The following is a 27309-nucleotide window of genomic DNA, read 5'->3' as shown; positions in this document are numbered from 1 at the left end:
AGTAAGAGCCAACTTCACTTAGTTGGAGGCAGATGAGAACGCAGTGCTCCTTTAGGATGAGGGAATGAGGGAAGGGGGTGTAAGCGGCTAGGAAGTCTCTGTGATACAATATGGAGGAAGCTGAGGGTAAAAATGCCCCTTGGCAGTAGACGCCCCCCAACTCCTGCCCAACTGGGATGATTAATTCTACATCACACTCAATTTGTGAAAAGAGCTCTTGAAAAAAATTAGGACAGTTTGCTTGTACAAACTGTCAAAATGATGAATGGAATAGGTGTGTACAAACAGGGAGGGAGGGGGCAAGTGCTGACATAAATGCTTTGGCCTCTACATTTGGTTTTCCTGGTATCACATCTGTGCAGTCAGACGAGAGGACGGCCAACGGAAGGATGTGGTTCATTTTCTTAAGTGCATATGTAATCTTCAGATGATAATAAAATAGATTCTAGAAAAACTGAGATAATCTAATCTCTTCATAAATTGTCTTCCTTCATCAGCTCAATAATACATAACTGTGATAATGGGTATTTATAGTGTGTCCCATGCAAAATGGCCTTTGGGTTCTTAACCTAATATAATAAACAGATAATTCAAATAAAAAGACAGCATGGGCCAGTGGGAACAAGGCAAAGAGGCCAAGAAAGGCAAAAATCCATACTCTCCTTAAATATATTAATAAAACAAAGGAGGGCCTGCTCCCTTTTCTAATGAATGAAAAATGCATTTAATTTAATCTGTTTAGCTTGAGAAATTATTTACTTTCACTTTCCCTCACCCTGGTGCTCTGGCTACTCCTGGAATTGATCATCTCTGAGAACTGCTGAGTGTTCTGATAAATTGAACCAGGGAGCACGAAGCCAGCTTGCATCTCCAGGAGACACACGTGCATCTCATCTTTCACTAGGCAGCCTCAAAAGAGTCCAGTTCCCCAGAAGCCTTCTCCACTGCCCTGTGGGGGAAGTGACCAGTATTAATATTTTTAATATCTTGGTTTATTAACCACACAAGCTATACATGACTACAGGGTTACTGTAAAAGATTCAAAGAAAATACTCACTGAAAAATCTCCCTTCAAAAAAAAAAAAAAAAAAAACCCCCTTCAGAACAGATCAGTGGTTGCCAAGGGAGTTGGAGGAGAGCTGGACTGGACTAGGATTTGAGAGGTTAGCAGATGTAAGCTATTACATATAGAATGGATAAAAAACAAGGTCCTACTGTATAGCATGGAGAACTATATTCAGTCATTATCCTTAGATAAACCATAATGGAAATGAATCCAAAAAATATATATACATATGTGTGTGTGTGTTAGTTGCTCAGTCATGTCCAATTCTTTGTGACCCCATGAACTGTAGCCTGTTAGGCTCCTCTGTCCATGGGATTCTCCAGGCAAGAATACTGGAATACTGGAGTGGGTTGCTATTTCCTTCTCCAGTACATAGATATATATATACGTACTTCAATTTTTAAAAAACAAATGTAAGTATGGTTTTAAAGAGAGGAAAGTACACTGTTCTGGGAACCCTTAAGATGAAACACATCATCTTCATTTAGCTGTTTTTTTAAAAACTCATTTCTGCTTAAAAATAAATTGGTTTAGCGATTTGAAAAAAACAAAAATCTCCCTTTATTCACCTTCTTTCCCAAACTAACCACTTGACTCTCCAGGGTTCTCATCTGAAACAGGTGAGCACCTTTTATTCCGTTCCTTTCCTGCACATTTGTGTACACATACATACCTACACACATATGTTTATTTTTTATAGTATTACAATAGGGATGTGGGGTTGGGGAAGGAAGGAGAAAGAGAAAGATGTGCAATTTATGTTTCTGTTTTTCATTCTAACATGGCCTGGAGCTCCTTCAAGTGTCAATGCCTATTTATTGATTTTATTTTATTTAGTGCCTTCAGTGAATTCTGTAGTATAACTGTCTCACAATTGATTTAATCATTCTAGTATTAATGAACATTTTGGTTGTCTAACAAGTATTAGAACAAACTGAGGCACAATGAAGTTCAGTCCCCATTCACAAGGCAAAGCAGCAGCATAGCCATGAAACAGTTAACAATAACAGTAATGGCTTTCAGAAAAACTCTTATGGGCTTCCCTGTTGGCTCAGATGGTAAAGAATCTGCCTGCAGTGCGGGAGACCTGGGTCCGATCCCTGGGTCAGGAAGAGCCCCTGGAGAAGGGAATGATTACCCACTCCAGTATCCTTTCCTGGAAAATCCCATAGACAGAGGAGCCTGGTGGGCTACAGTTCATGAGGTCACAGAGTCGGACACAACTGAGCAACTAACACTTTCACTTTCAAGGGCTAACATGGTTAACAAAGGCTGGTCTTAGTCTTATAATGGATAATGGGAAAAACAATCTTATAACTTTACTTCTTTAAAACTTGATGTGGAAGCCACGTTAGGGAAGCTTCTCAATAAAAACGAGTTGCTTCAAAATCTGTTTGCTATTGTCTTCATCCAGGATGACCTTGGCAAAAGAAACCACAAAATAAAAACCAGGACAATAATAGTTACCATTTATTGAGGAGGTATTATGTTTTCTAAATATCAGTCTCAGTCTTTATCTTTTCAGAGACAATGGTTCTCTTTTTGGAAAACAGTCATGAGTCCCTCCGTGAGAAGTCTCCATCACCCTCCTCCGTTGGAGCTTCTACCAGTTCTGTTAATATTTCATGAAGTGTGGAATGTTAGCTCAGATTACTATAACAAAACACCAAGGCTAAGTGGCTTAAAACAACAAATGTTTCTCACATGTCTGGAGGCTGGGAGCCTGAAATCAAAGTCCAGGATGATCGGGATTTTGCTGGAAGTCTGATATCAGAGCCCAGGGTGATGGGGTTCTGGGAGGACTCTTCCTGGCTTGCAGATGACCACCTTCTTACTGTGTCCTCACATGACAGAGAGAGGGAGCTCAGGTCTCTTTCTCTTCCTATGAGGGCACTAATCCCATCACGGGGGGCCCACCCTCCTGACCTCATCTAAATCTAGCCACCTCTTAAGGGCCACACAATTATCACATTGGGTTAAGCTTTCAACACATGAATTTGGGAGAGAGACAGTCAGTCCACAGCAGTGGGGAACATAGGGTGCTGCCCAGGAGGAGGCAAGTTCACAGTGCAATTCCCCTGGCCTCCTGGGGGAGGAGGTCAACCCAGGCCCTATAAATCACCTTACTGTGTGTTGAGCACGTGGAGCCTGAGGCACGTTTCACTAGTGAATGGGTTCCTCTTTCAGAACTGCGTGATGATGAGCACTGCTGAGGCTTTGAGACTGGTGCTGGAGATAAAATTTGGTTGCACTTCCTGTGGATGACCACCATCTTTATAATTCAGGAGTGACGGTGGGGACACAGACCCCTAAGTAAGGCAGATGACCCCTTTGCTCTCTAATATCATCATGTGGTATTCATTCCGTAAGCTAGGCCAGATGCCATTGAGATGGCGGCATTATCTCAGCTCACATCTCACACGGCAGAGCACTTACTGTACCCATTAGACTTAGAGCTAAATGCTTCGGTGAAACCTACCCTTTCATCTTCAAAATAATCTTGTGAATGATTGTTCAGTGTTTTTGTTTGAGTGTTTTTTGTTTGTTTGTTTGTTTGTTTTTTTGCCATTTTAGTATGTGATCATCTAGGCTCAAATTACATAATCTGCTCCCAGTTACACAGCTTGAAGGTAGTGAAGTCAGGAAACAGGGCAGCTTGCAGGACTCCCGGGTTCACAATGTTTGGTTACCATGTTTAGTTTCCTTTCTTGGAAAGGAAAAAGCCCCTTGGAGGGACCCTGGGTCATAGATAGATAATTTTTAGTCCCATTCCACCCTCAGGAAATCGATTTGGGTCTAAAGGTTGTATTTGAGGGTGTGTCCTCTGCCGTGTTCCGTGTCTGTGAGTAACTAACCAGGCCATGGCACGAGAACCTCTGATGGAAGAGTCTGGAGCTCTGGTAGTAAAATAGACAAGTAGCTTTCCTTAATACATTTTCTAGAATTGTGTATCCAAAAATAGCACAGGGCCATTTCCCACTGGGTCCAGATGACCTGGGTCAAACACTCTTAAAGAGAAGCCCAGGCTGCAGGGAAGCTGGGGATGGGCTGGAGCTGGGACCCAGGCACCCCAAGATTGGCTGCAACGGAGTTTGTCTGGTGGCTCACGCCGGGAACAAAGTGAAAGCAGAGGCCTGTGACAGGCCACATGCGCACAGAGTTCCCCAACTCTGTGACACCATCCTGGAGCCGTCCCCTATCACGTCTGGGGATCCGTTAGGTCCACAGAAATGTGTGGGCTGAGTCCTGTAAAAGAAAGAACTTCATTACTACAAAAGTTCAGAACTTTCATCATCTTACCGAGGACGACTTTCTGTGTAACAAAACCTTTTAAAGTTACCTGAGGTATTTTAGGCCTCTGTTATTCACTGTAGAATCCTGAAAGCCTTGCTTTATTCGGGGAACTGATTTTAGGGTGGTTTTATTTTTGGAGACTGAGGCGGGGTGAGGGTTGGGAAGCACAGATCACAGACGTGCAGCCTATTGTTTGGGACATTTGTTCTAGCGTTGACCAGACCCTTCCTACGGGAGGAAATGCAGAGGTGGGACCGTTTGTCCCTTCACAGCGAGCGTCCCTCAACATTAGAAAGATGAAAGGGAAGCAAAGTAAATACGCTTTGCCTCCGTTCAAAGTCCGTCTTCTCCTCTTTCTGCCTGAAGCACTTCTCCTGGGCCCATTCAGTGCCCTTCCATTGCCTCCTGCACCAAAGCCGCCCAGTGTCACCGATGAGTCAATTACAGAGGGAAAAACACACAAAGCCATTACAAGGAAGCAAAAAAGTATAAAAGGCTTGGCAAACCCTCAGAACACTGACACACAGCTAAGCCACAAAAAAGCAAGGACAGGAATGATTTCTGTTTGAAAGAATAAGGGTCAGTAAGTGGAGGAAGCTGAGATGTGACTGTTTTTCAAGTAAGGGTGATTGGAACTGGATTTGAAATGAGAAGTTCTCTTTTTTTTTTAATGATACTTTTGTTTATTTCCTAGATGAGTATATTTTTAGCATGTTTCTTAAAGAGTGAAAATAGTAGAAAATACATCAATGATGTTTGTTTTATACCAAATGCCACCATTAATGTTCTCAGATAAAACAACCTACCAGGGGGCAGGGAGGAGAAGGATCATAGATGAGAATGGCATTAAATTCAGTCAGGGTTTTCGTTTCCATGGGGAGCCCAGTGAGCCAAAGGCTGGGGGCCGAGGTTTGGAAATAATAATTTAAATGAGGCACCTCACAAAGTGGAAAGAGGATAGCAGTATCAGCCTCATAGGACATAAAGTCAGCTTCCCGGCCTCCATTCTCCCTTCCTTCCGCTCCCTCGCCCCCATACACCCCCCCAGTCCATCCTCAAGATGCTGCCAGAGTGGTCCTTCCTGGGCCCTTCCTCAGATGACGTCATTCCCCCCTGAGCAGCCTGCAGTGTCTTGCCCTGTGACTCAGAGTAAAAGTCAAGATGGCCCTACAGCCCCCCGCCTGCACCTCCTGCCTCCCCCTCAGACCTCACCTCTTGCTGCCTCCAGCAGCCTCACTTTACCCCCACCCCCGCCCACCCGAGAGCTCCTGCCCTGGACCTCTGTACTCTGTTGCTCTCCCAACCCTTCAACTTCCTCCATGGCCGGGCTCAAATGTCCCCTGTCCTTGACTTAATACTGCAGGATGTTCCAGCCTGTCTTCGTTTCTCTGTAGGACCAATCACCCTCTGATGTGGCCTATATTTCACTTATTCACTTATCATCATCATATTTTTCTCCCTCTAAAATGCATACTCCACGAGGACAGGGAATTATTGGCTCTTTTGTCTGCTCTTCTAGTTCCAGAGCCAAGAACACTCTTGACATAGAGTAGGCATTGGTAGATGAACGACCACCAGAGGGCCGGTGGACTGAGACAAAAATGAGAAGAAGCTCGTCTTGGGCTGGGAAGGGGGAACACGCCTAGGAGCTACTGTTTGTCCTGAGGTTAAGATTCCAAGTGCCCTTCCAAGCAGCAACTGTCCAACAAATAGGGAGGCTCTGAACTTTTGTTCCTGACTATTAATTTAATAAATTCCTGCACAGACCTGGAGAGAATAGGCAAGATGCTTAGCCTTGAAACACATTCTGTGATTTTTCTTTTCCTCATGAATATGATCTGCTAATTAAATCTCGTCTGGAAGTTTCATAATGTGATGATGGTGAGATGCAGGCTGGCGGGAGAGGGGAGGGCGAGAACACTGGCTATTGGAGGCGATATTTCCTGGTGGAGATCAGGCTGGCCCTCTCCTCTATCTTGTTAAGCAGCATCTCTTTGGGGAGGGGGTGCAGCAAAGAGCAGTAGGCAGTAGTGGGTAGGAGTGTGAGAAAAATAGGAGAATTAATAGACCTATCTCCTATGGTTTCTTCTAGATATAATTATCTGAAACCCAAAGTACAAGGCTGAGCCTTGGTTTTAGCAAACTCAAACTGCTACCTGTCACATGCCCTTTGCTAAATACAGAGAGTTAAAGAAAGAAAAAATGTTCTTCAACATCATTTCATTATAGCAGTTGACACAAGACCACTGCCGCCACCCACCAGCCTCCTTGGACACTAATATGTCTGGTTGAGAGCAAACTTCTGGTCTGCAAGGTTGATTCTGCAGTTACCATAATCTTCACCCTCTAGAGGTCATGACTGGTGAAGTCAATTAGTGAACAAGCCTTTGTGTCTCTGGAGAAGAAGGTCTAAATCCAGAACTTAGACCACAAGTAAAGATGAATAGGATTGGTCTAATGGTTTATCCCCCTTTATGAAGCAGTGAAAGGCACAGCTAGTTATGATTATTAACCTCGTTCAGACTCAGCACATATGTAAGAATGGGGTAAATTGATCCTCATCCAGAGAAACCGGCAACAACCCACAGGCGCCTGACTCTGAATTCATTCTGGGCCTTTTCAAACACAAGGTGAGTGTTCTCTAAAGAAATCACAGTGTAACTGTTCACTGGCAGAGAGAAGCATGTTATTTTGTAGAAGTGCCCATTTGGACTCAAATAATTTAATGGAGGCTAAGTAGTCTGTGATTATTGGCATGTTGTGAAAAGATAGACCAATCTGTTTTCTTGCTCTCTCTCTTGACAGGTGTATTTCTATTGGATTTGCAGAGATCCAGGAGCCTTTGAGTGGTTTGCTGATCTCTTACTCGCACTGGAAACAAAGATGAGTGAGCAAGGGAAAGCTCACTTTCTGAGTTATCATATATTCCTTACTGGCTGGGATGAAAACCAGGTATTGATAAGATTCAGAATGGGCAATATTATCTAATTTGTGTTATGATAGAGCAAAGATGAATAATTTCAGTAGTAAGCTCTACGATTATCAGGTAGCCTGAAAGTATTGTTTTTATGTTCTTTAAAAGAAAAGAGGAGAATAAAATAAAGCCAGAGTAGAGCTATTCACATTATAGCAATAAAAGGAATAGAAAAGGAGATTAGAAAAGAACTTGATCAAGGTGAGAAGATTCCAAGTTTGGAAACTCAAGAAAAATTACGTCATTGGAAATTGCCTTTGAAATTTAGTATTGTCAAGCAGACATTGTGGATTAGCTCTATTGTCCTGAGCTCTCAATTGGTTCTAATTCTATGCTTTGAGCTGTTCAAACAGAAAAAATTCGCAGATGTTGACATTCAGCATTTTGTATTGTAAAACTTGTGAGTTCCTACAAAAAATAATTGTTCCTACAGAAATTAAATATGAATATATGATTTATCTAGAGATTTATTTTTCTTAAGGCATTCTTAGAAATTGCTTGCATGTATGTTTATACACCTAAGATCAAAATGATCTTCTGTTAGAACAGATGTTCTGCCTTGTCCATTAATACGTATTGCTGCTGCTGCTAAGTCGCTTCAGTCATGTCCGACTCTGTGCGACCCCATAGACGGCAGCCCACCAGGCTCCTCTGTCCCTGGGATTCTCCAGGCAAGAACACTGGAGTGGGTACGCTATATTAAAGTTAGGTTTACCAAAAGTAATGTACTATATATCAAAATATTGCACTATTGTAGTGTTTCAGTGCTAATAGTATTGAATGATAACTGCTACATTTTAAATGTTTTCTAACTTCTCTAATGTGAAAGCTAACAACGAAGTGATGAAGTGATTACTGTAGTGGTGGTTTAGTCTCTAAGTCATGTCTAGCTCTTGCGATCCCATGGACTATAGCCTGCTCCTCTGTCCATGGGATTCTCCAGGTGAGAATACTGGAATGAGTTGTCATTTCCTTTTCCAGAGGATCTTCCCAACCCAGATCTCCTGCATTGCAGGCAGATTCTTTACCAACTGAGCTATGAGGGAAGTTAGAAAACATTTAAAATGTAGCAGTTATTATTCAATACTATTAAGGCTGAAACTTCGTTAATGTGGAAGCCAACAGTAATGTGATGAAGTGATTACTAGGCTATGACATTTATGTCCTAATCAGCACTTCTGTGACAGTTACTGTAGATATTTAAGGAAAGCATGTTTGAGCCAGAGATTTGCATTAGTCACTAAATTTACAAATGAATGCACTCCTGATTCTTTGTCTCTCTCTCTCTCTCTCTCTCACACACACACACTTTGGCCCTATAGAATATCACTGTAATTTGACTGTGTTTCTGAAAATGAATAAGATTTTGCTTGAAATTCAGTTGCTAAATGTTTTTATAGGGTCTTATTTGCAGTCAGCCTTAAATATTTATTCCTCTGGGGTACTTTGAAATAGAGATTTCTTGGGAACTAGACTCGAAACACCTTCATGAATTAAATAATGTAAATTATATTTTCCAGAAAAACACTTTTCTTTCAAGTGGGATTTTTGACTAGTGATCCGTTTGGTGAAGTGCAAACACAGCCTTTGTCTTCTGCTTTCTGGTCCGGTGCTTGCTCTTCTGCTTCTATGGTGGATTGATTTTGAGTGTCCACCTAGGCAATCCCGGTCATTTGGAAGGTGCAAGATGCAGGCTCTGTTTGATTCTGTGACAACACAGCTCTGCCCCATCGCATGGCTGCCACTTCCAAAAGTACACTATAAGAGATACTTTTCTTCTGAAAATAGTAAACTAAAATCGACACGTTCTTAAATTTTTGCCATGACATGTTGGAAATTCTTGAGATGCTTAAATTTCAGGACAAAATAATTGGTACATGCTGTCAGTCAGGAATCAAGAGGCTGTTTTAGAAACAGCCAATTGTTAAACTGAATTCAACAACCTCAAAGTGGCAGAATGACAAGAACAGAAGGGACAGATGGAAAAGGTATTATGAAGGGCAAATCAACAGTGTTTGGAGATTAATTGAACATTGGGAAGAGAAATATGGAGCAAATATAATTCCAAATGTTGAACATCAGTGATTGGTAGCTGAAGAGTATTATGGTCGGAAATGAAAAAAACCTCTTTTTTCTATTGAACAATACCCAAACTTAGCAAATACCTCCAGGCACCCCCTGACCCTGACCTGACAGCAACCCCCTTGTTCTGTACAATTCCTGTCATTCGCCACTGGCCCCAGAGCCACCAAAAAGTGTGTGTTCTCCAATCACACCAAGGACTTTCTTGCTTCCATCTCCCCTCACACTCTTTCCTTTCCCTTCAATGCAATGTTAAAGCGCCTCAGTCATGTCTGACCCTTTGAGACCCCAGGGACTATAGCCTGCCAGGCTCCTCTGTCCATGGGATTCTCCAGGCAAGAATACTAGAGTGGGTTGCCATTCCCTTCTCCAGGGGATCTTCCCCCGTCAGGGATCGAACCCACGTCCCTTGAGTCTCCTGCATTGGCAGGCAGATTCTTTATCACTAGCACCACCTGTCTGTCTCTCCTGCGGCCTACTGCATGGAATCATCCTTTAAAGCCCAGTTCCCACAAAGTTCCCTTCCCCAGTTCTCTTAGTTAAAATTATTTGAGGTTAACTTAGGTCTCCAGTTCACTGCGGGTGGTTCAGATCATAGTATTTGTGCACACGGGCTTCCCTGGGGGCTAAGCTGGTAAAGAAGCCGCCTGCAATGCGGAAGACCTGGGTTCCATCGCTGGGTTGGGAAGATCCCCTGGAGGAGGGCATTACAACCCACTCCCATATTCTTACCTGGAGAATCCCCGTGGACAGAAGAGGCTGCGGAAGAGGGGAGGCGGCTACACTCCATGGGGTCACAAAGAGTCGGACACTACTGAAATGACTAAGCACAATTGTGCACATGGTCTGTCCCTTCCTCCAATGACCAGTTCCTCACAGAGCAGAGACCTTCTCTCTTTCTTCTTTGTATTCAGATTCATAACATTCTGCCTGCCTAGGGCAATCACTTAACAATTGTAGGTGGAAGTAACTTGACGTCACAAATTATTTGGAAAGTGTAATAATTCATTTTTAGCTAGGATGGCCCATTTGAAGGTACAGGAAGAATTCTACACAGAAATATGTTTGGGGAGTTTAAGATGCAGTCCTCTACTCAGGTAGGAAGATGACAGTTTGGGAGAGAAAGTTTGATTCACCTATGTAGGTGATGCTAATTGGGTTGTGAAAATGGAAGTTCTTTGGGGAGTAGTGGTCTGAAAGAGATTCAGAGAGCTAAGCTAGAGACTGGGAAGGCAGTCTTCCCATATGGAGACAGGGGAATAGGATAACAAAATAACAATTACTGTTTCTTCAATCAGAACAAGAACAAGAGAGAAGTAGAAGAACTAGGATTTTGTAATGAAAATAGAATCAAGAAGCAGTGCTTGGCCACATGGTAGAGAAGCCAAGAAGAATAAGGCCTGAGTTGCTCATTAGATTTGGCACTTAGTCAAAAAGGGAATCGACTGTCCCTGGCTTCTTCTTCCACCCACTGCTGGAACCAGTTTCCTCTAGGGTTAGCAAAAGGGCTGTGGGGACACAAAAATTCCATTCTAATCTGGAGGCCGATACAACTCTGACCTTGAATTCCAGTTCTAATAACGGGGCTTCTGCCAGTTTCCAAGACTCAGTCCTCAACTACCACTTCTGTTCTTAGCCTTGAACCCTTGTCTTCTATTTTATGCTTTACTCTCTGTCTAAACCTGCCTAAGAAGAGGGCACTTCCTGATGTTTGCCAGTTTTCCCTCTCTTGCCTGAAGTCCTCTTCCCAAGCTCAACTCCTACAGTAGCCCTGCTACCTGGGCTCAGACTTGCCTAATGGCAACTCCCTGCAGCCTGGATTTCTGTGTCTCCACCAAAGTCTCCATCATCTACTGGCTTGTTAGGGCCCAGCCTCCTTATCCCTGTCTGCTTTCTAGACTGATGAGAAACATGCTAGGGAATCCAGTCTTGCAGGATCATGGGGTAAGAGTTGGGCCCTGCAGTGCTGCTACTCCAACTGGTCAGAGGAATTGAACAAATGAAGTACCCAAGGGTAAAACCCATGAGCTCAAGAGTTTTGGAGGGGCCTGGGCAAAGCAAACACAGATCTCAGGAGTTAGGAAGCAAGAATCCTTCTTACCTATCGGAGTTCAGCATGGGCTGAAACAGATGATAGTAATTTATAAACTCATCACGAGGCATGGCTATGCCCCAGGCTCTTACTTATCAACTGCTTGATGCCTGGGTGCTTTTGTGCAATTTAAAGGCAAACTGTTGGCCACAGAGCTCTAATCTTGCCCCTTACTAGGTCTGGCAACCTGCTCTGCCTGCCAGACTCAACATCCTCCTAGCATTTGAACTTGAACACAGATCGTTTCACTCCAAAAGGCAGATCTAACTGTAAAATCCAGCTTCACTCTAGGCATTTTCTATCACTTTAATCCGTCAGGGCCCTTCTCAGATCCCTAAGGTTTACTGTGAAGTGAACAGGGGCAGAGCTATAGATTAGTTTTTGAGAAATTTGGCAGGAAAAAGGTAGCTTAGTGTCTGCTTTCCCTTACCCTTTTTCACTATATTACCTGCATCCTCTCAAGAAAAATCTTTCCAGGCTCGCATTTCTGCATGTCAACCACATAGAAGGCACTTTGTTTCAATAGTGCCCAGGTGGAATACAAAGAATTTCCCATAAAAAATAATTGTGTGTTAAATCTACAAATGAGCATAATTACATCATCCTTATTTATTAAAGATTTTTTTTCCCCCTCTGAACACCCATCTGATACCACAATTTTTACTTTAGGCCTTTCACATAGCTTTACATTGGGATGAAAATGCTGATGTGATTACAGGATTAAGGCAGAAAACCTACTATGGAAGACCCAACTGGAATCATGAGTTCCAGCAGGTCGCCTTCAGTCACCCCAGGTGAGCAGCTCTCTCTCCTCTGCCTCTTGGGAGCCTCCAGGAGAGACACAGTCTCCATCACTGCGAGAATGGATAGCAGCTCTCGAGCACAAACCAGTTAATCCACAGCAGTGGGCCTCTTGTTTAGAGGTAAAACATTGACCTTAGAAAAAGTAATCGTGGGATATTTCAGGAAGCACAAACCTATGCATGACCATCTTACAACATCTGGCAAGTGTCAACTGCATTGAAATTTCCATTGTTGTTGTTTGGTCGCTAGGTCAGATCTGAATCTTTGACAACCCCGTAGACTGTAGCTCTCTGTCCATGGCATTTCCCAGGCAAGAATACTGGAGTGGGTTGCCATTTCTTTCTCCAGGGGATCTTCCCAATCCAGGGATCAAACCCACGTCACCTGCATTAGCAGGTGGATTCTTTACCACTGAGCTACCAGGGAAGCCCTAAAATTTTTAATACGTAAACTCAATTGAAGATGGTATCCCTTTTTAATTTTGATTTATTTATTTACTTATCAAACCAGCCTCTACTATGTCTTTGCATTAGATTTTTAGGATGGATTATTTGTGGGCCAAAAGAAATAGAGCTGAAAAAAATTTAGGGATTATACTTATCTTTATTTATTTTTTAAATTAATTATTATTGGAGTACAGTTGATGCACAATGTTGTGTTAGTTTCTGCTGTATAGCAAAGTGTCTCAGTTATATATATACATTCTGTTTCATAATCTTTTCCATTATGGATTGTCACAGGCTACTAAATATAGTTCCCTGTACCATAGAGTAGGACCTTGTGGTTTATTCATACTACACATATACTAGTTTGCATCTGCTAATCCCTAACTAGCAAACCTTCCATTCCCCATCTTCCTACTCTTTGGCAACCAGAAATCTGTTCTCTGCATCTGTGAGTTGTTCCTGTTTCATAGGTATGTTCATTTGTGTCGTATTTTAGGTTCTACATACAAATGCTAGCATATGGTATTTGTCTTTCTCTTTCTGACTTACTTCACCCAGCATGATAATCTCTAGGTCCAGAAGACGGTATTTCTTAAACTGCCCATGCCTTCAAGAAATCTTGGGTAAACACAATTGATCTGTGATTACTCAACTGGAGAATTCACTTATGCCAAACTGTAAACTGTACCTAAAGCATATCTTGCAAAGCAGAAAAAAATATTCTAAAACCAAGCAGGAATTTAGGAGTCTGAGTACCTGATTGTAAATCCTGGCTCCATCATTAATACCAATTTACCTTGAACAGATTATTTAACTTGGCTCTGACTATCCCCTTCTCCGTAAACTGCAAATAGTAAAACTGTTTACCTCCTAGGCTTCTGTGAGGATTAACTGTGTGAATTTTAAAGGGCCTAAAACACTGCTCTGAGTTCAGTGTTAGCTGCTATCATTATCAACTGTTAGTTCAACTCAGCTCAGTTCAGTCTCTCAGTTGTGTCCGACTCCCTGCAACCCCATGGACTGCAGCACACCAGACATCCCTGTCCATCACCAACTCCCAGAGCTTGCTAAACTCATGTCCATTGAGTCAGTGATGCCATTCAACCATCTCATCCTCTGTTGTCCCCTTCTCCTTCTGCCTTCAACCTTTCCAAGCATCTTTTCCCAGGTTCTTTTCCAATGAGTCAGTTCTTCGTATCAGGTGGCCAAAGTATTGGAGTTCCAGCTTCAGCATCAGTCTTTCCAATGAATATTCAGGACTGATCTCCTTTAAGATGGACTGGTTTGATCTCCTTGCAGTCCAAGGGACTCTCAAGAGTCTTCTCCAACACCACAGTTTAAAAGCATCCATTCTTTGTTGCTCAGCTTTCTTTGTAGTCCAACTCTCACATCCATACATGACTACTGGAAAAACCATAGCTTTGACTAGATGGACTTTTGTTGGCAAGGTAATGTCTCAGCTTTTTCATTATCCTCTTTCACTTTCATCAAGAGGCTCTTCAGTTCTTCTTCACTATCTGCCATAAAGGTGGTGTCATCTGTGTATCTGAGGTTACTGATATTTCTCCCAGCAATCTTGACTCCAGCTTCTGCTTTGTCCAGCCCAGCATTTCGCATGATGTACTCTGCATATAAGTTAAATAAGCAGGGTGACAATACAGCGTTGACATACTCCTTTCCTGATTTGGAACCAGTCTCTTGTTCCATGTCAAGTTCTAACTGTTGCTTCTTGACCTGAATATAGATTTCTCAGGAGGCAGGTAAGGTGGTCTGGTATTCCCATCTCTTTAAGAATTTTACAGTTTTCTGTGATCCACACAGTCAAAGGCTTTGGCATAGTCAATGAGGCACAGTAGATGTTTTTCTGGAACTCTCTTGCTTTTTCAATGATCCAACAGATGTTGGCAATTTGATCTCTGGTTCCTCTGCTTTTTCTAAATCCAGCTTGAACATCTGGAAGTTCATGGTTCACATACTGTTGAAGCCTAGCGTGGAGAATTTTGAGCATTACTTTGCTAGTGTGTGAGATGAGTTTTAATAAAAAGCACTTAAGTATGACTACTATATGATAAACTTCATCGTAGAAGAGGAAGAGCATTTGCTTTTGGACCATAAGACAAGAGTGAAGGCTGTGTTTTCTGATTCTGGAAGATACTGACTATGTGACAAACAAGGGAGTTTGTTTGAGCTTTTGGGGCCAAGTGTAAAACATGCATGATTCTATACATTCACATTTTTATTTTCATAATTTAAAAATGCATAGTATGTTGAAAAACTTGGTGAAGTACAAAGCACTAATACAAAGATTTTGTTGTTATTTATATATATTGTCTAAATCGGTCATTGTTCTGAACCCACATCATCTACAGGTCTTGGAAGTAGCATGTCCTAATATTGTTTTTGTTTAAAGAATAGTTTCCACTTTTGAGGAAAGACCTGAAGGAGGTAAGGAGTTGGCAAGTGTGCCATGTGGGCAACTGGGAAAAAGCAAAAGGGCAGCATGTACCAAGGCCCTGAGACTGCAGACACTGTTCCTGGCATGATCCAGGAGGCCATGGATCAGGTTGCTATGTTCTTCCTTTGGAAAAAAAATTATTCATCTGATAAATGTTTTACACTCAGTTTTCAATTATCTTGGAACTAACATTCCCACGCTGTAGGCTTTTGACAGGGACATGTGTATCTTTGTCTTTAAGCTTTTATAGATAAGACTGCTCTTTTCTGTGCTGTTTTTGTTGTTGTTCAATTGTTAAGTCATGTTTGACTCTCTGTGACTCCTTGGACTGTAGCATACTAGGTTCTTCTGTCCTCCCCATCTCCCAGAGTTTGCTCAAATTCATGTCCATCGAGTGAGTGATGCTCTCTAACCATCTCATCCTCTGCTGCCCTCTTCTCCTCTTGCTGCCCACTTCTCTTTCAATCTTTCCCAGCATCAGGGTCTTTTCCAATAAATTGGTTCTTCGCATCAGGTGGCAAAGTATTGGAGATTCAGCTTCAGCATCAGTCCTTCCAATGAATATTCAGAGTTGACTTCCTTTAGGATTGACTGGTTTGATCTCCTTGCTGTCCAAGGGACTCTCGAGAGTCTTCTCCAACACCAAAGTTCAAAAGCATCAGTTCTTCAGTGCTCCAACTTTATGGTCCAACTCTCACTTCCATACATTACTATTGGAAAAACCATAGCTTTGATTGTCCCTTATTGATGCTTCACACTGTATTTGTTTATTTGTGTTACATATGAAGTTTACATCCCAGTTAGAAGACCTTTCAGAACAAACCATTTAATTATCTCCCTTCCCTCAGAAAGGTGTAAACCAGAAACACAGCATCAAGAGATGGAGGGTAGAACTGTGTTTGCACAAACTCTACCTCCAAAATCACATTGCATTGTGCTGAGAATTGAGTCTGTCTGATTTTGCAGGGAGTGAGGAGTAGGGAACATTTTGAAAGTGGGAAAATCATATAGCTGTCACTTTTCTCATTGCCTTGGGAACCATGTGCTCATTCCTTTTCAAAAGCCATAATCGAAGTATAGTATATACATGTACTTAAAGCCCAGTTGAATTTTTCAGCACAAGACTTATGGAAACTCTCTCTTCTCAACAGAAGACTTCATCTCTTCCAAAGTTTAAAAAAACCAAAAAACCAAAAAACAAAACCAAGGTTTGGATGTCACTGAATCAAGCCTCTATAATTCTAAAAATAGTGTATCTGTAACAACCTTAGACTCTCTAACACCGCAACTTATTATACAACTTCAACTATCAATGTAATTAACATTAGACATGCGTCACTGTTGCTGCTGCTATTGTCCGGTCACTAAGTCATGTCCTACTCCTTGCCACTGCAAGGACTGTAGCCCACCAGGCTTCTCTGTCCTTCACTGCCTCCTAGAGTTTGTTCACATTCACGTCCACTGAGTTGGTGATGCCATCCATCTCATCCTCTGTCATCCCCTTCTCCTCCTGCCCTCAATCTTTCCCAGCATCATGGTCTTTTCCAATGAGTTGGCTCTTCACATCAAGTGGCCAAAGTATTGAAGCTTCAGATTCAGCATCAGTCCCTCCAGTGAACATTTAGGGTTGATTTCCTTTGGGATTCACTGGTTAGGAAAGCTCAATTATCCTTTTATTCATGGAATGCCAGATTCCTGGGAAAAGACAAGTCACCAGTAGAAGGCTTAGCACTACTCTTCCAAAAGACTTTTTAAATGACCTCCTTAAAGTAATTTTGTTTTCTGCTGTGTAAAAGAAGATTTATGTTTAATGAAGCTTTTAATGAAGACATCACAGAAAGAGAATGCCAGTAGAATCTAATTTTTAAACAAGAAAATCTAATATTAAGAAGTATTTCAATATCCTGGCCTTTGCCAAGTTATAAATAAAACACACAATTCAATTATTGTCCTGCACAAAGAACAAAGTCACATTAATTTTCCTCAAGATGGTTATTAAAGAGATAAACAGTATGTTTCCCCCCCAATTATGTCAAGGAGATGTTTGTTCCCAAGCCTCATTGGCTACTCATACAAGACAGGTCTGTCCTGTCATTAGCTCATATCTTTTGGCAAAGGTGGGCCAGAAAGAATTGGTGGATTTGTTCATGGCCTCAGAAAAGGTTCTTTGTTCTTGAGGGTCTTTGAAGTAGGCTCTCAACCATTTCCATTCATCTGTGCAAAGCGGAGTATTCTTAGGGCTTACTCTTTTAAAAACATTTACCTGTTCATTTAAAGCAGGAGTCTGTTCTTGTTCTAAGAAGAAGGAGTTAAATCAAAAGAATAAAGGGAAGAGGGGCAAAAATATTTTTTTACAGAACATGAAAAACAGCACCAAAAATAAAGCTTGAAGGGAAGCAGATCAAAGAGAACAGTGCAAGCTATAAAGGAAGCAGAAAATTGCAAAAATAACAGTAATAGAGAAACAAATTGATGGGCATCAAAATGAATACAAATAAGAAAAGGGAAAGAAAAAATTTTAAAGAGATCAAAGACAGAAAGTAGAAAATAGGGAAGCATACTCTGTTGTTTTTATGTGCAATTAATTTTCATAATTGTATCAGCTGTATAACAAAAGCACAAGTATAATTTTAAAAGAAGATCAACAAATAATAAGTGGACATGGAAAAAGTAAGTCTTTTATTGACATGGCCAAACTGACATGCATGGAACTATTGTTGTCCGTTGCTTAAGTCAGACAAGCACAGAAAATTACTCTAAACTCACAATGGAAACTATTCTCTTAATTAAAATATAAATGTTAATTAAATACACACACTTATATCTGTGTCTTATTAATCTTTAGAAATGCATGTCTTATACAAAAATGGGAGCTACATATCATTATTTGTAGATGTTATTGTGATTCCAAGCTTTAGGCAAATATTCAGAAAATCAGGAAATTGTTTCCAAGAAGGTAGACAGAATGAAAATAAATATATCTTTATCACATCTAGCTACTTTTTGATAAACACATATTATGTGTGTGCTCAACCTTCTGGATTTGTAGGTCTGTTGTTTTTAATTAGTTGAATAAAATGATATTCCATAAGACTTCAATTTTTGATCTTACTTTTCACATAATATTTATAGTTTGCCACTTTTGACTTATCTACTAATAACTTCACCATGCCTTGTAGGCGTAAAACTTTATGCAATTAATTATGATTAAAAACTTAGAAGATCTGACCATTTTTTCATTGCTTCAGTAGAAGTGTTTCTTTTCTCTGGAAGAAAAAATAAAGAATAAAAGAATACTACCATTTGTTAGAACAGTACAACCCCAAAGTGAAGAAAGATGCCAACTTACCATATGACTGGGAGCTTCTGATCCATGCTACCTGAATGCATTTTAGACCACCCATTGTTTTCAGAAATGTAAAAATACCTTTCCACTAAATTGAGTAAATGTGTCCACCTGGAGCCACATTTGCTTGTGTGCACACCCTCCCGATTCTCATTTGTGTGTACATATGTACAAACCTAGATAGCATATTCAAAAGCAGAGACATTACTTTGCCAACAAAGGTCCGTCTAGTCAAGGCTATGGTTTTTCCTGTGGTCATGAATGGATGTGAGAGTTGGACTGTGAAGAAGGCTGAGCGCCAAAGAATTGATGCTTTTGAACTGTGGTGTTGGAGAAGACTCTTGAGAGTCCCTTGGACTGCAAGGAGATCCAACCAGTCCATTCTGAAGGAGATCAGCCCTGGGATTTCTTTGGAAGGAATGATGCTAAAGCTGAAACTCCAGTATTTTGGCCACCTCATGTGAAGAGTTGACTCATTGGAAAAGACTCTGATGCTGGGAGGGATTGGGGGCAGGAGGAGAAGGGGACGACAGAGGATGAGATGGCTGGATGGCATCACTGACTCGATGGACGTGAGTCTCAGTGAACTCTGGGAGTTGGTGATGGACAGGGAGGCCTGGTGTGCTGCGATTCATGGGGTCGCAAAGAGTCGGACACTATTGAGTGACTGATCTGATCTGATCTGATGCACAAAATGTTTTTGAATAATATTTTTGAGAAATTAACATTCTGATTATAGCACACAAGTCTGTCTGTCTAAAAGGATATCCTAAATACTCCTTATATGACTAAATTGCTCAGAATATTCAAAGAAGTAGACTTTGGTAGAAATTCCACACAAAACAAATTATAGCTTCAAGAGAAGAAGAAAGCCACCATAATCTTATGACTGGGCATTGTTAGCATACATAAATAATGTCTTTCCATCAGAAGACATCCAGTCCTCCTGTTAAGATCAAGGGAAGATTCACGGAAAATTGGTGGAACTATTCCATTTGTGGGAGGTGGGATTAGGGAGGTGGGTGAGCACAAGGTAAATTTATCATTACTCTTCAGTTCTCTTTGGGAGTTATCTATTGAAGCATTCAGTTCAGTTCAGTCGCTGAGGAGTGTCCAACTCTTTATGACCCCATGAACCGCAGCACGCCAGGCCTCCCTGTCCATCACCAACTCCCGGAGTCCACCCAAACCCATGTCCATTGAGTCAGTGATGCCATCCAACCATCTCATCCTCTGTCGTCCCCTTCTCCTCCTGCCTTCAATCTTTCCCAACATCAGGGTCTTTTCAAATGAGTCAGGTCTTCGCATCAGGTGATACAGCAAAAATATTAGGATATTTCTGTGTGATGTATTTCTGTGTGAGGTGTATGTTTTCAAAGTTTTATCAGAGGAAGGAGAGGACCCAATTGGCAGAAACATAGCTCTGCCATGGGGATCCAATACTACAAGTCAGCTGCTTTCATTTCTCTCCCCTATTTTAATCATGAGGGGCTTCCCAGGTGGCGCAGTGGTAAAGAATCTGCCTGCCAATGCAGGAGACCCAAGAAATGCAGGTTTGATCCCTGGGTCAGGAAGATCCCCTGGAGAAGGAAATGGAAACCCACTCCAGTATTCTTACCTGGAAAATTCCATGGACAGAGAGGCCTGGTGGGCTACAGTCCATGGGGTTGCAAAGAGTTGAACATGACTGAGCGAACACAAAACAACAACACACATTTGTAACCATGATGCTCTCAGAGGCAGCAACTTTGTGCTCCTCAGAGCCAAGAGCCAAGTCCAGTCACCAGCTTTAGCTAGTGAAGGGACCATGAGAAGGATGAGGAATCTGGGACAAGAGTGCTGACTCACCAAAGAGGATGGAGCTGGTGGGAAGAGCTAGGGAAGTGTGTCAGCCACGTGCAAATACCGTTAGGGATGCCTGTAGCCCCTAATCAACCCCCGAGTAATTAGGTCTCAACGAAAAGTAGCAGAGGAGGCCGCTACAAATAATCGGGAGGCGCGTTTAAAAAAAAAAAAAACGCAGTTATCATCTCAGGTTACAAAAAGGAAGGTGTACAAAATGTAATTATGAGATGAATTATTTGGAGGCTTCTCTAATGAAAAGCATTCTCTAGAAAAGATTAAATAGAAGTCTGATAGTGAGTCCATTGTCTGATAGTGAGCTTGTCGTTCTCATTGTCTTTCTAAGCCTCCATAAATCCACAGGAAGCTTCTGTTTATCGATTTTATTTGCAGAGTGCACTCAGGGCATAAAGTAATTTGATTTTTTTTAAATGGGGTTTAGGGTCTGCCCCTATAGGGTTATAACTTACCAAGCATAAGAGCCAACACATAAAAACAAACATGCAATTTAAAGAGAGCAGGGCTCAAGATGGGAGAACCTGGGAAGAGAGCAAGGTGGTGGGATTACCCTCGCTCCCCCATATATCTGCTGGCCAGAAACCTCCCGGGGAGTGACATTTTGGCTGCCTTTCATGCATGGCATCACCAAATTGTTTTGAAAAATGCATCAAGCCCACAAAAAAAATGAGCACAATAGTCATTTAGCAAATAAGAGGGGACGAAGAAAATTTTCTTTATTGTTTATCAGAGCTAAAAATGCTGTTAATGTTAACCATCTCTGCAGCTTGTGTAAAATTTGTCCTTTCCCCATCAAAGTCAGATGCCCAGACTGATCAATGCTGCTAATGTTGTCCCCAATCCAATGCCTCCCGTGTGTGCAAACTCTGCAACTTGCAGGCTGTAAACTGAAGAATAATGCCTTGTGTTTTTATACTTCTTTTACAGAGAATCTTTTTTTTTTTCATTCTGAGCATTCGTGGGTAATTAAACTTTATAGAAGAATGTTTTTTCTTTAGCAACCCCATTAAGGTTCTGTTGCACTTGTCCACTGCCTCATAAAAGAAAAAAAAAAAAAAAAAAAAACGCTGCCACATCAGTGCCTTTTCTACTTTGTGAGGCCTCTTGGCTCCTTGCTTCCCAGTGAGGCTTCGTGATGAGAAAGCTCCATAGTTGAAATTACAAACGCCGAGGCAGGGAAGAAAGGCACACAAAAGAATGCCATGTGTGGGGCCCATAATGCACAGAGAGCTAAGGAAGGACTGGCCTTTCTGCCTTCGTGGAAGGTAGGTGATGAAGGGTCTTTGTGAGACTTTTTGGAGATTACATAACCATGACAGTTACATAAATACAGAAACATGTGTACTCAGCTGTGCAGTGTTATAGCCGCAGCTTCAAAAGAGGCAGGGTAGCTGTGAACTGCTGGGGACACCAGGGGTACACCTGGCAGCCAGCAATCAGAATCCTTTGAAATGGAGTCTTAAAGGCAGAGCATCAAAGAGCATCTTCACGATCTGCAAACAGTCACACGCGGCTGCAAACGAAAGGGCAATCTTAGCCTGTTGGGAATGGACCAGTGGGCAACCTCTTTGGTGACACCTACACTAGTGGAAAAATATCAGCACCCGTAACAGTGTCTTTGAACATAGATGCAAGGTTGCCTCTGGGCATCAGACTCCTCAAGGGGAAGGCTTTTGCCTGACCCATCTATCATTCAAACTGCGGCAGTCCAGAACTCAAAAAACCTAGTACAAGCCTGGGCGGGAGGGGAGTACAGGGGAGAATGGACACGTGTATATGTATGGCTGAGCCCCTTCACTGTTCATCTGAAACTATCACAACATTATAGCCAGCTATACCCCAATACAAAGTAAAAAAACTAAGAAAAAAAAAATGAACACTTCAGATTAAAAAAAAAATCCTAGTGCAAGAGTGCTGATCCAGGAAGTCTGTAATCACTGCTCGGTTAACAGCGCACATCACACACACATCCTGTGGTCAGCTTCACGGAGCAGGAAGACATAATGTAGGTTGTAATGTAAGCTAACCATTCTTGACAGCTCACTATGTGCTAAGTCTGATCTAACCCTCACAGAGGCACTTAGGAGTTTGGTATAGAACTGTCACCATGGACAAAGTCCCCAAAGGAGGACTTTGGGAAGCTAATTAACATGCCCATCAATGAAGTGATGAATCAACAGCTCTCAACCATTGGCTGATATTTCCATGTGTGTTAGTTGCTCAGTCGTGTCTGACTCTTTGAGACCCCATGAACTTTAGCCCACCAGGCTCCCTGTCCATGAAATTCTTAAGGCAAGAATACCGGAGTGGGTTGCCATTCCCTTCTCCAGGGGATCGTCCCAATCCAGGGATCGAATTCAGGTCTCTTGCATTGAAAGTAGAGTCTTTATTGTCTGAGCCACTAGGGAAGCCCATAAACACCTTTAAATTACTTCATTAAGTCATAAACTCATATTTTTTTCAGTGGGAAATGTTTCCTGAAAAAGTGCTTTCTCGAATTTAGCCATAGGAATAATCTCTTTAAAAATAATACTTAAACATTTTAAACATATTGTCATTTACAACGAATCCACTTGATAAGTTCCTCTGAAGCTAGAGTTTGAAATGTCGTTGAACCATCAATTCCTACCATGGCTATTATTGTTCAGGAACACATAATTAAATGTGGATTCAGTACATGGCAGAGAATCATGTTAACACACGAGCTAAGAAGAATGAGGTTATAGAGGAGTTCCGCAACAAACACGATATGAGGAGGTAAAGGTGGTGCGGAGGGCTGGTCCTGAAGTGTTTCTAAGACAGTGTTTCTCAGAGGGTAGCTCATGGGGCCCATGTGCTTTAATAGCTCCTGGGAGGCTTGCTAAAAATGACTCCTTGGATTCGAGCCTGAGACTCTGTTTTAATAATCTGCCTAGATAATCTTATGCCTAGCAAAGTATGAGGACTTTTGACCCAGACTCCAACCCTCTAATTAAGCTTGTGCCAGAGATTAGAAAATGTTACAAGGAATAGTACAATGCAAGATAAGGGAAATCGCGGTTTCTATAAGTCCCTGTAGAGACTGGCCACTCCCACTTTTCAGAGACAACCTGAATCCTGGTGCTAACTCATTATATTAAGGAGAGCCAGCAGTTGTGTTTTCAAGAGATTGGAGCAGCCCTGGGACATTATTCTGAAATGCCATAGTTAGAGAGGACAACTTTGAGGTGACCTCATTTTCAGCCATGTGATTTTCCTTTCCAACTCTTTTTTTTGGCCTTCTTTGAAAATTAAAGTAATTCCAACAGGAGAAGTAAGCAAACGTTGCTAGAACTTTTGTATAGATGATCTTAACTATGAATAGGCAGAGTTGAAAAATAGCAATAACTAACACTTTTTAAACCTTTTGGAATGCATTATCTCATTTTGCTTTGGATAAAACATACCAAGTAGTCACTATAATCTTAGTTCAACTCATGTTGAGATCGAGGTTCATAGTCTTGCTCAAGACCATGCAGATAATAGGGAACAGAGCCATTTATTCATTTCTTCAGCAAACAAATATTGGTTGTCTACCCAGGATTACAGAGATGAGTAAGACAGACCAGGTTCTTGCTCTGAGGGAGGTGACATTGTAGTCAGCAATCCAAGAGAATGCTAATCAAGGTCACGACCAAAATTCCACCCAATATCACCTCTATAATGAAACGCCTTCATCTGTCATCATGGCACCTGCCAACCTCAACCTTCTTTACATCACCTATCTATATCCCACAGCATCTTGTGATACAGAGCTTAACAGGATTCTGGGAACCTGTGAGAGAACATGGTGCTAAAAGTAGGAGAAAAGATTTCAAGGAAAAAAGAAAGTGGGTGGAGAAAAATATGTAAAGTCACAACCGCGGCTACTCGCTAACTGTACCCTTCTGTCTTGGCTGCTGGCTGGCCTTGCCCTGTGTAACATATTCTCTTCTTGTCTCACCTCCACCGCAGCAGCAACATCGGCGTGTTCTTCTGTGGACCCAAAGCTCTCTCAAAGATACTTCAAAAAATGTGCCGCGTATATTCATCCGCTGACCCCAGGGGGGTTCACTTCTATTACAACAGAGAAAGCTTCTAGACTTCGGAGGGAAAAAAAAAATCCACATGTTGTATAAGTGGCTACAATCATATAGGTCAAGCGTCAGGAAACTTTTCCCCAAAAGTGCCAGATAATAATTATTTTAGATTTTGTGGACCGTATGGTCTCAGTTGCAACTACTCAACTCTGCCGTTGCAAGCACCAAAGTAGCCCCTGTATCTTAACAAATGGAGGTGGCTGAGTTCCAGCAAAACTTTATTTATGGACAGTGAAACCAAATTTCATATAATTTTCTTCTGTCATAAAATATTCTTCTTTTGATTTGTTCTCAACAATTTTAAAATGTAAGACATTCTTAGCTCATGGGTTGTCCAAAAATGGGTGGTGGGCCAGATTTGACTTGTAGGCAGTAGTTTGCTGAGCCCTGATATAGGTCATCTTTCCCAAGCTTGTTTTCATGCTTAACAATACGCCCAAATGGAGACCGGCATGGCTGCTTGGCTCATAGCCTCCTTTAGAAGTCATTTCAAATTTCATCTCCCTGATGGCAGAGACATCTGCCTTGTATCCAAACCTGATCTTTTCTGCTTTAAACTTAAGCTCCTTTGTGCTTTTTTCATCCTCTATAGATCTGAGAAATCACCAATGGGGGTTATCTTTCACAAAAATCCTTTCTAACTTGAAAATGATAATAAAACCATCCTTTACCTATCCCTTTTCTAGTCCAAACAATACTGAAATCTTTTCATCCAAGGATATATACCCTAGCACTTCAATCATTCTTGTTGCCCTTCTTCAAATCCATTTTCATTCTTCACATCCTTTTAAAATGTGTTGACTAAAATGAGATGTAACATTCTAATCTAAGCATGACTAGTAGTGTATAAAAGAGTGATTTTTTTTAGAGCTTGGATGCCATATGCTTTTCAATACAACTAAATTCTGTTTGCATCTCTTTCTTTCTTTCTTTCCACATTTCTTTCTTTCTCTCTTTTAATAAGTACTTTTTGTTACTATCACATTTTGATCTATGATCATCTTGATACTTACACCTCAGCTCAACTTCTACCCCACAAACATACTGGATTTTTTTTTTTTAATTTTATACTCTTATTGAGCCAGTATTTCCATGCCATGCAACTGTTTTATCCCAAAAATGTTCAAAAAATACTTTTCATATTGTATAGTTTTCTCTACTGGTATCAATTCTTTTTTCAGAATTTTTCTTTCTAATATTTCAATATTGTTTTTAAGTCTATCACCAGATACTAATACTAATATTTAGCTCAGTTTATCTCCAATCTTTTGTTCAGTGTTCAAGTTTAGACTCCTTTCTTTAGATTCAAGTTCTTTAGATTCTAAGATTCTTTAGATTCAAGATCAAGGACTCCATGATGAATTTTTGTTACTGCCTGTTAATATGAGCACCCAGTTGGGAACACATTAAAGATAACTAACCATTGAGAATGGCACATCGCCCTATACTGTCTTAGCTTAAAAATAAGATATCATATACAATGAAACAAAAACACTTATTGAAATTAAAACAGATTATGTTTTACAAATGCTTCTTATCTTTTTAGGTGGCCATTCTGCCATAGAACAGAATTTAATTGGTCTGACCTGATTTGTTCCTACAAAGTTAGGCAGCCACTTAAGCTCTTCCAAGTATTTCTAAATTGTAAATTGATCATTTGTTTTACTTTATCCTCAAATAATAATGCTGATTCTGTAATTTCTAGGGTATACACTTAACTATATTCTAGGGGAAAAGTTAGGTATATCCTGATGTCTCAAAAATTATTTCTACTAACTCTGCATTGTAATTTATTAGTATCTTTAATTATTCCTTGGAGAATATCATCCAAATTCTACAAATTTTAGTACACCAAATCTTTCTGTCTATTTATTTCCCCATTTAAATTTGATTAGCCTTTACAACTAGGCATTTCTGTAGTCAAATATGTTTATTTAACCTTTAGCAGGAAAATAAATATATTAAAATATTTTCTCTTGATTATATTCAATTCTTACTTTTCTTTTCCTGTCTATTTGTAAATAAAATGTACTCTCTAGTCAACTAAACTTGTCTAATAAATATACTTGTCATTAAAAATAGGTTTCAGTCTCTGTAGATTTCTTTTAATTTTGTTATAAACCTAAAATTGTTCAAAACATAGAAAAATTTAAAAAAAAGATTTTGCTGCATTTGAAAAAATCTTTCCTGTTTGCATCCATTTTTAGTTTTGAGCTTTAGGTTATTTCTTTAAACACCATGTAGAATCTGACCTATCTCAATAGTAAAAATACGAAAAAAAATCAGTAGATTTCTTTAATGCAGCAATAATCAAATAGAAAATACAGATTTTTAAAAAAAGGATATTGTCTAATCAAAATAGAAACAAAGATATAGCAAACATAAACTTACCTGACAAGAATTATGTAAGGTGATTTGATAATTAGCAAACATTTACAAAGAGACATTTTTAATTTGGTAGAAATAACATGTTCCTAAATAGGAATATTAAGCATACCAAAAATATTGATTTGTTCCAAGTTAATTAATAGATTAAATAAAATTACAATCAAAATTTAAATTCTCTTTAAAACTTTTTGAAATACTAGATATGCTAAAGTTTACCTAGAAGAATATATAAGCAAGAAGAAGCAAAAAAAAAGTGAAAAGGAAAAGAGAAGAAAGAAAGAAAAAAGGAGAAGAAAGAAAGAAGAACAGAACAGAAAGAAAGAGAAGATAAGAAAGAGAAAAGGAAATTCAGCATCCAGAAGCATCATTGTAAAACCTAAGATCGTAAAGTAACCAGAAAGATAA

The 27309-nt window shown here is 40.6% G+C and overlaps 1 protein-coding gene across 1 annotated transcript in view; it reads left to right on the top strand.

The window, feature by feature from the left end:
• The window catches only part of NOX3 (NADPH oxidase 3), a 66119-nt gene extending 41601 nt beyond the window's left edge, over positions 1 to 24518 (top strand). The window contains exons 11-13 of the mRNA XM_005891555.2: positions 7166 to 7312; positions 12178 to 12302; positions 24392 to 24518. Coding sequence (XP_005891617.1) covers positions 7166 to 7312; positions 12178 to 12302; positions 24392 to 24518 — 399 coding nt within the window. The remainder of the gene's footprint in view (positions 1 to 7165; positions 7313 to 12177; positions 12303 to 24391) is intronic.
• Positions 24519 to 27309: the final 2791 nt, after the last annotated feature.

Source organism: Bos mutus, chromosome 9, assembly GCF_027580195.1.
Source record: "Bos mutus isolate GX-2022 chromosome 9, NWIPB_WYAK_1.1, whole genome shotgun sequence".
NCBI classification, from domain to species: Eukaryota; Metazoa; Chordata; class Mammalia; order Artiodactyla; family Bovidae; genus Bos; species Bos mutus.
Note: the sequence above shows the minus strand (reverse complement) of the source record. Positions and strands in the feature narration are given on the sequence as shown.